The sequence below is a fragment of the Microcebus murinus genome, chromosome 5 (assembly GCF_040939455.1).
Source record: "Microcebus murinus isolate Inina chromosome 5, M.murinus_Inina_mat1.0, whole genome shotgun sequence".
Classification (NCBI taxonomy): Eukaryota; Metazoa; Chordata; class Mammalia; order Primates; family Cheirogaleidae; genus Microcebus; species Microcebus murinus.
The window spans coordinates 59,510,927-59,524,121 of NC_134108.1; the positions used below are offsets into that span (position 1 = coordinate 59,510,927).

The 13,195-nt window shown below is 34.7% G+C and overlaps 1 protein-coding gene across 1 annotated transcript in view; it reads left to right on the forward strand.

The window, feature by feature from the left end:
* MMS22L (MMS22 like, DNA repair protein) overlaps window positions 1-13,195 on the forward strand; it is a 130,201-nt gene that overhangs the window by 24,564 nt on the left and 92,442 nt on the right. Inside the window, exon 11 of the mRNA XM_012769428.2 lies at window positions 6,089-6,151. Coding sequence (XP_012624882.2) covers window positions 6,089-6,151 — 63 coding nt within the window. The remainder of the gene's footprint in view (window positions 1-6,088; window positions 6,152-13,195) is intronic.

The following is a 13,195-nucleotide window of genomic DNA, read 5'->3' on the forward strand; positions in this document are numbered from 1 at the left end:
AAGTCTTCTAAATGATCCCCCTAATAATAAAAGGCCCTTTAGGAGATTCCAGGGTAAGGTGAAATAAGTCAGAAATTGTTCTGAGAAGTTCATATACAGCTCAGTATCAATGTATTTAAGTATTCTACCAGTTTATAGACAGAAATCCATAGAATGAGTTTCTCACAGAGAATTATGTGTCCTTTGTTTCTGTCCATAATTTTTTTGTTGTTGTTTTTGGGTTTTTTTGTTTTTGTTTTTGTTTTTTTTTTTTTTTTTGAGACAGAGTCTCACTCTGTTGCCCAGGCTAGAGTGAGTGCCATGACATCAGCCTAGCTCAGAGCAACCTCAATCTCCTGGACTCAAGCAATCCTCCTGCCTCAGCCTCCCAAGTAGCTGGGACTACAGGCATGCACCACCATGCCCAGCTAATTTTTTGTATATATATTAGTTGGCCAATTAATTTCTTTCTATTTATAGTAGAGACGGGGTCTCTCTCTTGCTCAGGCTGGTTTTGAACTCCTGACCTCAAGCAATCTGCCCGCCTCAGCCTCCCAGAGTGCTAGGATTACAGGCGTGAGCCACCGCACCCGGCGCTGTCCATCATTATTTACCATGCTAATACAGACTAAATAGCCAATACATTTTAGCAATATCCATTATTAATATAGTAGTCCTTTTAAGTTTTTTGTAGAGTTTATATGCTAATGTTTCACATCTTTTAATTATTAGAATATTAGAACATTAAAGGAACTCAAAAAATTTACCTGTAATTCTAAAATGCTTAACATAAGCATTTTCATTTCTCTTCCAACATTAATTCCTCCAAGTACATATTTCTTATTTTAATCAATGTTTATAAATATGGTAATTAGTTAAGCACTTTTGAGTTCCTATTGTGTGTTATCATAGTATTAGGGGCCTATGAGAAGATACACATGAAACAGATTATATACTGCCTCTTGCTTTAAGGAACTGGGTTTTAGGTTATTAATTCTTGTTGGAACTTCATTGACACTTGAGTGAGTGGCATATTTCAATATTGGTTGATATTAACCCCTAGATACTCTCAGTGTGGTAGGTAATCTAGCCACATTAGTATATATATATATGTGTGTGTGTGTGTATATATGTGTATATATATATGTCATTACTATTGTAAAGTTAAATTGCGCTGGTACAACTACCCATGGTTGCACTGCTGAAATCATTCTTCTGTTCTATACAGAGAACTTCAGAGGAGATTATTGCTTTTATTACCTCTTAATCAAGATAGTAAATGAGTTGTTTTTGTTTAAAATAGCCTAACCTGTGTTTTTTTAATATGTGTCAGGAGCGTCTGTGTGATTTTCTTTTGCCAAAATACTTTTTTTAAAAAAATCTTATACTTTTAAATTATGTAGAAGGTTTTAAAAGAGCCATGATACTTGAAAAAGAACCTTTCATATGATAAAAATATGGATGTCTAATACATATGTGTATATGTACATTTAAAATAAATCTTGCCTTTATATATGAGTCCTCAAAGAGTTGGAAATATTTCTGTATTTCTTAAAGGCTTTTAAAGAAAAACTCAAGCTCTCTAGTTTTCATTAAAGGAAAAATATATGTTGCATTTGCAATATATTCAGTAATCTCACAGTGACTACAATAATTAATCTCAGTGAAGTGTTATGAAGAAGGTAAGAGGTTAATATATCCATTTTATAGGTAAATAGAGGGACACAGTGGCTAAATATTACCCTATTTTAGCCCATAGATAAACTTGCTATTGATATTCTCCTAAGGATTGCCTCTTACAAATAGGTCTTTGGTAGGATAAGGTAACTATGTGTTCTAGTTGCCAGAACAGCCCCTGTTTATGCCCATTATCCACTCATCCTGTCTGGTTTATTTTTCCTTTTACTCTCAAAAGTATATCAGTTTGGTTGAAAATCAGATAGTCATTCTAATCTACGAACATAAAGGCATCTTGGCTCATTCTTTCAGAAAGATGATATAGGATGTTAACTTGGGTCTGGGATATATTTAGATCAGAATTTTGAAAATTTCCTGAGTTCTTTTTTTACTCTTTATGATATATTAGCATAGCAAACTACAATAGAGGAAATGGTTATGCAGTAAGCATGCTTTATTCTACTAAAAAGCAATCTAGTGTGAGAGATGATATGAAGTAATAATATGGCTAGTGATATGTTCTTCACTAGAGAAATCTCTGATCTTGTGACAACATGGAGATGTTTCAGTTTTTAAATGTGAACTGCCTTGCCCTGAAAGTTACTATGAAATCTTTCCCTTTAAATAGTTTTCAGATATGGTTAGTTATTTTTTATTTTAAAAGTTTCTGAAACTTGAAGTTTTGCTATAGTAGATTTAAATCACAAATATAGCCAATTTCTTAGTATAGGCCTATAAGAAAAATTTGGTATCTCACTTCTTATGTTAGAGGCTTTAGATTTTCATATATTTCTGTTTAATGCGTTTCTCTCAACCTAGATGAGAGTGTGTTATTCTCTCACAATGTCAGTCATCAATTTTAAAACTGCATACAATTTAAAGAGAAAAATTACTTTTGGGCATTGCAGGGGTCAGTTTTAACAGTGCTTTCCCTGCCCAGAACATAGTGCAATCAGTCAGCCTAGCTGATGCTCATCTTTGAGAAGTCTGAAATAGTAACCACATAAAGGTGTGAAATGTAACCTTAACATGAGAGTTGCACCAGGCTACCTATTCTGCTGGAAGTGGAGTGTAGAGGATCTATTTTATATTTCTGGTGGAGATACAACCTATGCTAAAGCTTAAATATGTATCTTAGTTTTAATGGTGGGATAAGAAGTATAAAATGTAGCCCCAAACTGATGACTTCTTACCTCCTTTCTTTTAGCAGAATTAACTTGGTAAGTAGAAAAGAGGTTACAATGGTGTAATTTGGTATGTGGAAAAAAATGCTGTAGCTGCACAAGGTTAAATGGTTTTGTTGGAGAAAAATCTGTACTTCTAATACATATTCTCTTACATTTGATTTGGGCATGATAGAGTTGCCATTTTTTCCTTTGAATTATGATTTTTGTTTTAGATTATAGCCACAATGCTGATCCATTTAGTTGAAATTATTTAGGTGAGAATTACACTATTTTTCTGTAATTCTTGTATTTCAAATACCTTGATAGAAAAGAACAATTGAAATATACTCATTAACACTGTCCATTTGTAAAGCTAAAACTTAAATTACTTCAACCCTGTCATGTTCCTCATTATTTGCCACTAGTAATGACATTTTCTTAAAAAGAATGATGTAAAAATGAATTGCTGATATCTGGGGAAAAACCTAAGGGAAAAAAAATTAGTTACTGATACATGGTATAGTAGAAGGCATACTAGCTTTGGTGCCAGAGCAACTTAGATTTGAATCCATTCTCTGACTTGTACATATATGACCTTTTGTGTTTTCTGTGAAATGGGAAACATTTTTGTGTAGAAGTTATAAATAAAGGGCCTAACACAATGTACATATAGTATTGATAGAACAAAATGATTGTTTTGATTGGGGGGCGGATTTTAGGGCTAACTGCCAGGGTAGGGACTGCCTTCACTTCTGACACCAATTGCAAGCTGGGGGATTCCCAAAATTATCCTCAGGTTTGATCATTTGTTAGGACACATAGAACTCACTGAAAGCCATTATATTTATGGTTATGGTTTCTTACAGGGAAAGGATATAGATCAAAATCGGCCAAGAGACAAAGCACATAGGCCAGAGTCTAGGAGAAGTACCAAATGTAGATCTTCTGTTCTTTTCCCATGGAGTCAGGATATGTTAGTCTCCTGGCATCATTGTGTGGAAGTATACAGGGCCTGTTGCAAACCAAGGGTGCTCACCAAAGCCTCAGTGTCCATAGTTTTTGTTGGATCTCCATTATATGGGCATGAACTGTTGATTACCCACATGACTGATTTCAGTCTCCAGGTCAACTGACCCAAAGTCTCCAGCCTAAGTCACATTATTGATCTTTTGAGCATGACAAGACACTGCTCTAAGACTGCATAGGTGCAACCAACCTTTGCTCTAACATTGTTAGATTATTCAGTGTGACCATAGGCCCCCAAGCAAACAAAAATGCTTCTATCAGGCCCAGAGATTACCTCCCAAGAAACTAAGACCAAAGGCCAGATCTCTTTAGGCAAGCCCACATTCTTTACTCTGCATTCTCTCTCTTTTTTTTTTTTTTTTTTTTTTTTGAGACAGAGTCTCGCTTGTTGCCCAGGCTAGAGTGAGTGCCGTGGCGTCAGCCTAGCTCACAGCAACCTCAAACTCCTGGGCTCAAGCAATCCTGCTGCCTCAGCCTCCCGAGTAGCTGGGACTACAGGCATGCGCCACCATGCCCGGCTAATTTTATATATATATTAGTTGGCCAATTAATTTCTTCCTATTTATAGTAGAGACGAGGTCTCGCTCTTGCTCAGGCTGGTTTCGAACTCCTGACCTCAAGCAATCCGCCCGCCTCAGACTCCCAGAGTGCTAGGATTACAGGCGTGAGCCACCGCGCCCGGCTGCATTCTCTCTTGATAAATTTTTTTTTGCATTCACTTCATTTATATAAATGTATTTCAAAAAGTCGATAATTCTTTTACTAAATGTAAGTCATTGTATTAGTAATCTCTTGCTATGTAACAAAAATGTAGCAGCTTAAGACAAAAATTTATTATCTTATACTCTTAGTTTCTGAGAGTTAGGCATTCAGGTCAGCTGTGCTGGGTGGTCTGGCTTAGGATCTTGTGAGGTTGCAGTCAAGCTGTCAGCCAGGGTTTCAGTCTCTGAAGATTTAACTGAGGCTGGAGGATTTGCTTTCAATCTTACTTATGTTGGCAGAATGCTTTCGGTACTCATCATAAGGGCTGTTCTCAACATGGCTTTTCCCAGATCAAGTCAACAGAAGAGAGTGTTGTCAAGATGGAAGCTTCAGTGTCTTGTAACTTAATCTTAGACGTGACATACTGTCACTCATATTGGCATTGATAGTCTATCAGTGACAGACCAACCCTGGTACACAGTGGGAAGGGATTACATAAAGCATGAATATCACGAGAAAAGTGCCATGTTAGAGGCTAACAACCATAGCCACTAAGTATCATTATTAAGGAGATATTTATTTAGTGATTTAGTACAGTTAGTGTCTTACATAAAGAGTGCCCAGCCATTTAAAATCATGAAAATATTGAATATGCTTTAATCCTTTATTGGTCATTTGAGTTCATCCTTATGAACATCATATTCATTCATAATAGGATATGATTAGGGTCTTTGCCCTTTTTAAGACCTCTGGTTTTGCTTTTTGGAGTATTATGATAATTTTTTGCACATTTTTTTATATTAAAAACTAGTCATTACTTGCTTCCTCTTGTACGTGCTTTGCTTCTGGTTATGGCCAGTATCCACATATCCAGACCTTTAAGAACTGAGTATTAAGTGAACCGAGTATCTTGTAAGAACATATTCCAGTCTTTCCTGTTGGAAAAATGGAATTGTTTTTAGTGCCTAGCCTTGGTGAAAGTTCTTTTTAGCTTTCTTCCTTACTGTGGAGAGTTTTCTAGAGAGTTGAGATTGGCAGATAGTTGGCCGTTGGCTAAATGAGGAAGCATCGTGCAAAGTTTTAAATTTTCTATATAAGATTTTTAGTTACTTTTATTTACCAAAGTAGATGGTCTTGGGGCTGTTATGCATAAGATGAAGGAAACACTCTCTAGTGAGTAAAGTGGTGAATAGAGAACACTCAGCATAAAAAACTCTAAAAAAATACATTTAGATATATAAAGGTTAAATTATATCTGACAGCAGAAATTAAATATTAAAATATTTATAATCTTATAGAAGCACCAGTGTTTAGTACAACTTCTCTGATAAGTTTATATTGAATTGGAATAGTTGTAAATTTTTTTCCATTAAGTCCATCAACTCTTTGGCAAAGTAATATTAGAAATTCAAAAAATTTCAGTGATGCTTGATGATAAAGAAAATACACTTCACACTTAATTTGCTATACCATAGCTTTAAATATATTCATAATCAAGAGCAATAATTTTGATGCAACAATATTTTCTGCCTTTCTAGAGACAAATGGAATCAAATTGGAGCTTTGTAGAAGAACTGCTGAAAAAGTCCATCAGTATTCAGGTATGCAATCAAAGTGAGATGATTTGTGGACTTTGCTAAATTTTTATGTTACAAATTTTATTTATAAAACCAAATAAATTGTTAAAATAATTTAACAAACTTTATTAATAAACTTGTGATAAAATCGTTCTCTGAAGGGTCAACTCACAGTAGCTCCTTTTAGTGACTATCCATTAAAGATTTTTATTTTTAACACTGAGCTGTCAGTTAAAGGACAAAGATAATTATCCTACTTGGTGACTTTGACAAAATGTATTCAATATAAATAGTAGATGCTTGAGAACTATAAGCCATTCCTTGACTGTATGATATCAAACTAGGAGACATGATGAGGGAGATAGTCAGTGGCACTGGAAATTCAGCTATATCCTCATCACAGCAGGAAGGTGACTTGCCTTGCTGAGCAATTTGTCTTACAGGCTTGAATCATATTCTAACTGATAAGGTCCTAGTTTCTGAGCACTCATTTTATACCTTATCATTTTTCTTTCTGCAGAGTTGTTAATGTAGTGCTTCATGGCCCAGAGGTCAGACTTGACCTCCTTTTAAAACAGTTTTAAATATACTATTCATCACATCTTTAAATATGTTGTGCTATAGCCCTGTAAAGTTTTGCAATGTAAGTTATTTATGTAAGAGTCTACAGAAAATTATAGCAAAGAATATTTCTTAATTTGGGAAATAAGTACTTTTCTGTTAAGAAATATTTTTTTAAAATTTGAAGAGGAATAAATACCTATTATTTGCATTAACTCTGACTTTTTTAGGTAAAACATAAATACATTAGTTACAAAATGAATCTTCTAATTATGGACTAAGAATTCTAGCTTAGAATGCCAGTGAATTCTGTGTGTGAAAATTGTACCAGAAGCAAAAGCTCTATTATCCTTTTAGAATCTTTCCTCCAGCCACTGTAAAAGTTTTTGTTTATTTATATTTCATTTCTGTCCAGTATCATTTTAATTGGTCTCCTTCACTCTTTTTGAGAACACACCGATTTAGTAACTCAAAAAATTTCTATGTATATTTATTTCAAGAATGTAGAGAATCACTAAAAAGTGGTTGTGAAATGATAAGATATATTTTACAGTGGTTACTGTCATTTGCATCAGTTATTAATCCAGTCTTAATACCTTAGCATAGCTTGGTTAAAACTACAAAGAATTTCAGTAAAGTCTGGATAATGTTCTTTGTGGGTTTTTTTCTGTTGACAGTTCCTGCATCTGGACTTTAATTTCCAAATTAAGTTGTAACTGCTTGTGTCCTTTAAATTTCCTTCTTCTAGACCTCTGTTTCTGTTGTATATAATAATTTTTAAACTTTCAACTCTAATAGAGTATGTATTTGTGGTTTGTTCAGCTAAGTTTTAAGTTACAGAGTATTTCTTAGAAGAATCTAAAGGTTTGAATGGATAAATGTATATCAATATATATCTCCATCCTGGTCAGGGATAACAGAAGGGAAAATTTGTCATTATCTCTATTCCAAAGAAAAGTTTGCTTTTTTACTAAGAGATTGAAAATTGTTAAACACTTTTAGTTTCTTAAAAATTGTTACTTTTTTACCTTTGGAATTTGACTCCCTATAATTTTGATTTTAAATGAAATAAACTGATTTTTTTTGAGAGAAGACTTTGTTTAGTTGGAATGTCTTCCTTCACTACCTCCCTCCCTCCCCTGCTTTTTAAAGGCCTCATTATTTTCTGAGGTTATAGAAATAATTTTCTAGTTTTATAAAGGTCATGGAAGGGTATTTAAAAAATAAGCCTAAAAGAAGATTTTATTTGTCAAATATACTTTCATTTGGAGAGTCCAAGGCTAGAAACAACTCAGAATGTGATTAGATCTGAATAATGTAGAATAGTAATCTTCTAATTATTAATTAAAAAGTGTAGTGTTTCTTGAGCCGAAGGATCTAGGCTGGGACATTGAAGTCCAATTCTATTTATTCAGTCCTAAAATAACAGTTATCATTTGGCTTGCAAATAAATTTTATTCTTCGGATGGTTTCTGATAGGTAGGTTAGTTACGCATAAAGAAATGCACCAGTTAAATTGTATATATTATAACCAATTGTTAAATTGCCATCTCTATATAATAACTAAGCTAAAAGAGCAAATGTTTTTATTATTAGTTTAATAAAAGATTTGGCCTATGCAATATGCCCAAATTTAATATGCCTACATTGATCTTTTAAATTAAAGATAAGAAGACATTCTTTAAAAAAGGACTAATGTAGAGATTAGGAGTAAGCATATTAATTTAATATAATTTGATGGAATATGCATTAAATAGCTCATTCTGTCTCAGGCACTCCCTCTCTCTCACACACACGCGTGCGCACACACAGAGCTGAAATGAGATACCTTGAGAGCCCATAAGGGCTTCTGAAAAATGCAGGAGATGAGTAGCACTCTTTGAGCCAGGCAGGTTTAAGGCTGTGTGGAAAAGAGGCTCACAGGCCTTCTGGCTTATTAAACAATCTTTAATCAGAGGGCATGGATTTACATGTCTTTAATCAAATCTCTATGCTTAGGTGGGGTTTGAGCTTAAAACTCACAAAATTGAAATGCATCAGCTTAAGGAACAATACTGTGAACCTGTTGCTTTTGCTATTTGACCATCAAAAGAATCAGCATTGTCTAAAAAAGTACGTTTCTTTCCTGCATATAACAAAATGATACCTGTCCTTGTGCAAGCACCATACTTAACACTTAATGTACATTCCTTCACTTAATGCTGTCACAATCTTATACAGTGATAATATTCTAGTTTCCATTTTACACCTTATGAGGCTGAGGCCCAGAGGGGTTGATGAACTTGTCTAGGTTCACACAGCTAGCTTAGGTATTAACAGCCAGGATTTGAGCCTTCATGTATGTTTGATTCCACTATGTAATGCCTCAAAGCATTTAACTTTCTAAGATTCTTAATAAAACTACTTACCTTCAGTATTTCTATTTTAACATTTCTTTGCCATTATGTGTTTGTCTAGTAATGCATTTTCATTTCTAGACTTGTTTTGGTCATACTTGTGGACAGCATCTCCATTTTCCATAGTGTTTTTGTTGTTTTCTTCTCAAGTAAGTGTGATGAGAAGATGTAAGAAATTAATATACTGAAGTGTTTTCAGATATTCCTTCCCACTATGTCTTCCACTCTATCTTTTTATTATGAATTTGAGCTAGGATGTTTGCTGTCTCTCTACTCCTGACTGCTATGTATTTTTTTAGCTTTCTAGACTTGAGGGATAGACAAGTCCTTTCTCTCCTAATTAAATTGATGTGCATATGTACATCTTTAAAAGTGAATTTTTAAGAAAAACATTAAAGTGGTTCAAAATAAAGCAACAGTTGAATATATAAAACATGAAAATGTAGAATATATAACAAATGCTATCTGTAATTGACTACAGACTAAAAACCATGTGTTTTCTAAGTCATACTCAACTGATAGGATAACCTATCCTGCCAGAACTCTAGAGAATGGTATTTTCTAAGCCATTTCTTTTCTTTTTATTTGCAGCCCCTAGGAAAGAAATGAGGGGAAATTCATTTCCTTTCCTTCAAAAAAATAAAGGAAAATAATTTTCTCATGATTGGGTACAGTGCAAAGAGCATGGGTTCTTGCCTCACAAAGACTTTTATTCAAATCTTGGTCTGGTCACTAAGCAATCTTGACCACATCTGTTGTCCACTAAATGTTCATTTCTTTTTCCTCTTGTTTTTTGGAAGGTGGCATAGAATAGTACCTATAACAGAGGATTTGGAGTCATAAACCTTAGTGCCTAACCAAGTGGGCTTGGATCAGCTATTTCTAAGTTCTAAATCTCAACCTTCTTTTCTATAAAATAATAAAACTGAGATAGTATGAGACATACATGAATTAACATGTACAGCATGTCACATGATGCCTGACACATGGTTGGTATTAATCCTTTCACATTTCTTCATGGATTTTACATAGCAAAATGAATTTCAGATACCAAATAAAACCCTTCAAAGCGAACTTTGATAACCTAAAATGACCACTTTTTTACCTTGCAAACAAAAAAATTAGTATGCTTTATTTCAATTAAATACTGTGCCATAGGAATCAATATGAACCTAGATTTAGTTTAACATTTTCATAATAAAATCAGAGGTTAGTGATTTACAGAACCTTACCTTCTTTGGTTAAATGAGTTTAATTGTCCATTCAAGAATCTAAATGTCATTCCTGAAGCCATACTACTACTTGGTCAGAAGAGGCACCAGAACCCAGATCTCAGTTATGTTCATGAATCATTTGTTGAGAGTCTTTGGTGAAACAGTCATTATGCTAGGTTCTGGGGGCATTATCCCACCCTCAGAGAGCTCTTAGACAATTGAAGGCAGGTAAACATTAAATTTAACCTATGATATAGGTATGCTTAGTATGCTGTGGGAGCATAAATAAAGGCCACTGTCTAGTGTCGGAGTTAGGACCAGAGGTCTTATAGTTCGAAGTGTATATTATTTTATTTTGTTTATTTACATTTTTTTAGAGATGAGATCTTGCTGTGCCGCCCAGGCTGGAGTGCAGTGGCATGAATCATAGCTTACTACTGTGATCAAACTCATGGCCTCAAGCGATCCTCCCACCTTAGCCTTCTGAGTAGCTGAAATTACAGGTGTAAGTCACTGTGCCTGGCCAAAGTGTACTTTAAAGGATGAAAAATTAAAGGAATTAAGACCTTGCAAAAAAAAAAAAATCTTCTTTATCCATGTTTCTTCCAGTCACGCTCATTCATTGAAAAGTTTGGTACCAAGGTCACTGTTTTCTTCTATACCTGTATACTACTTTTGTTAGTGACCCCAACATTATTATGCATAACTGACTTGCCCTCTCACTTTCTTAATATCCTCACTTCTAATTAGATTTCCATTTACTTACCCCACCTATCTCCTTCCATGGTTACTTCTAGTTTTTCATTTTTCTTTTCATTTTCATTCTGCCCATCACCATTGATTGACCTTTTCATTTTTCTGTCCTCTTCCATATCCTCACTTTCTTCCTTAAACATCATAGATTACACAACTCATTATAATAATTATGCCATCACAAACATTAATTCCATAACCCTTACCTGTTTTAAACCTGAAAAAGCCTATACCTCCTTTCTTGCCCCCCACCCACAACTGAATCTTGCAGGTGAAAATCATACATTCATTCTTACTAACTTGTCTGACTTTAAATTCTTGATCTTCAGTCTCAAATGGCAGTCAGCTCCAGAATGTTTGCTTTTCTTCTCTCCAAAATGACTTATTTTAGAACTTCTCTTTTTCACACAATTCAACACAATAACAGCCTTTCCTCATAAATCACTGAGGGAATAGAACCAGTTAGGTGAGTACTGCTCTATCTTTACACCTTCAAATTTCCCAGCATGTCTACTTTGTACTCCACCTCTCAGACTGCTTTTCTTTTATGTTAGAAGTGTCACTGTTTCTATCAAGAGCTAATTCCTTTCCCTGTGCACTAGATCTTACCTCTTATTACCTGTTCAAGGATTTTGTCTCTACTTCCTCACTTTCTATTATTTCCTCAGCCATCCATAGTAGAGCTTCTGTCTTTGCCATGCTCCAAACTGCTCTTGCAAGGCCATCAATGTCTTCTATATGGTTATCTCCAAGGGTTCTACTTCTTCTTATTTTAATCTGATGGCAACATTCAATCCTGTTCACTACTGTCCTTTTCTGAAATACTTATCTTGGCTTCCAGGATGCTTGTTTTGTTTTGTTTTGTTTTTCCTGCTTAATTAGCCACTTGTTTTTGCTTATAGGCTCTTCTCCATTTGCTCAGTATATAACTGTTGGAATAGCAAAGGGCTCTCAGTTCTGGATCCTTTTCTCTTTTTTCATCTATATTCTTTCTTTGGGTGTTCTTATCTAGCCTCTTAGCTCACATTAATAGGTTTTAGAAAACACTCAGATTTCTATCAACAACTCCGACTATTTCCCTGAACTCTAGACCTATATGTCAAATTGTCTACTTACTATCTTTGCATGATTGCCCTGGGCACTCTCCCCATGTTCTTCTCATAGTCTTTGCCATTTCAGGGAATAGTACCATCAACCCATTTTCTTAAGTCAATATCTGGGAGTTCTTCTTAATTAACATCTTTCTTTTATACTTTAATGTAATTAATCAACAAATCCAATTGCCACTTTTTCCAAACCTACCTTTAAAGTTGTCTGCTTATCTCAGTCTTACAATACACAATTGCCTCTTACCTGCTCCCCCTGCTGCCATTTCTTTTCCCCTGTATTCGTTCTCCATGCACGATCCAGAGCAATTATGTTTGAAACAATCATATTATATCATGTCTGTGCTTACCTTCTTTCAGTAGCTTCCCAACATATTTAAAATAAAATCCAAACTTTTTACCAAAACCAATAAACCTCAGATGAGATACAGTATCTCCCTGTCTCTGCCATTATCTTACAATACCAAGCTTACTGATAATTCAAGAACTTTTCACTTGCTTTCTGTGCCTTGAATGTTTTCCTTCCAAGTCTCTAAATGTTTGTCTCTTTTTCATTCAATCATTTAGTGCAAAGGCGACAACTCAAAAAGGCCTTTCCATTTGGAAAGGAATTTAAAAGGTATTATAAAAGTACCTGATATAATAATAATGCCCATATTCTACCAGTTACTCAGCCACATTACCCTGCTTTGTTGTATTTTGTTTTGTTTTTCACAGAAATTATAACTTTGAATTTATCTTGTTTGTGTCAGTATCCTCTTTTTCTTTCCTCCCCAAAGCAGGGGGAGGAAAAGTGCATGTACTATGTCTGACTTATTAATTGCCGTATACCTAGTACCTTGGAACAGTATGCCTAGTATGTAGTAAGCTTTAAATATAATTGAATGATTGGAATTCAGGGATGTGTCATTTAAAAATATATATATCTACTTTTGGCCGGGCAAGGTGGCTTACACCTGTAATGCTAGCATTCTGGGAGGCTGAGGCGGGAGGGTTGCTTGAGCTCTGGAGTTCGAGACCAGCCTGTGCAAGAGTGAG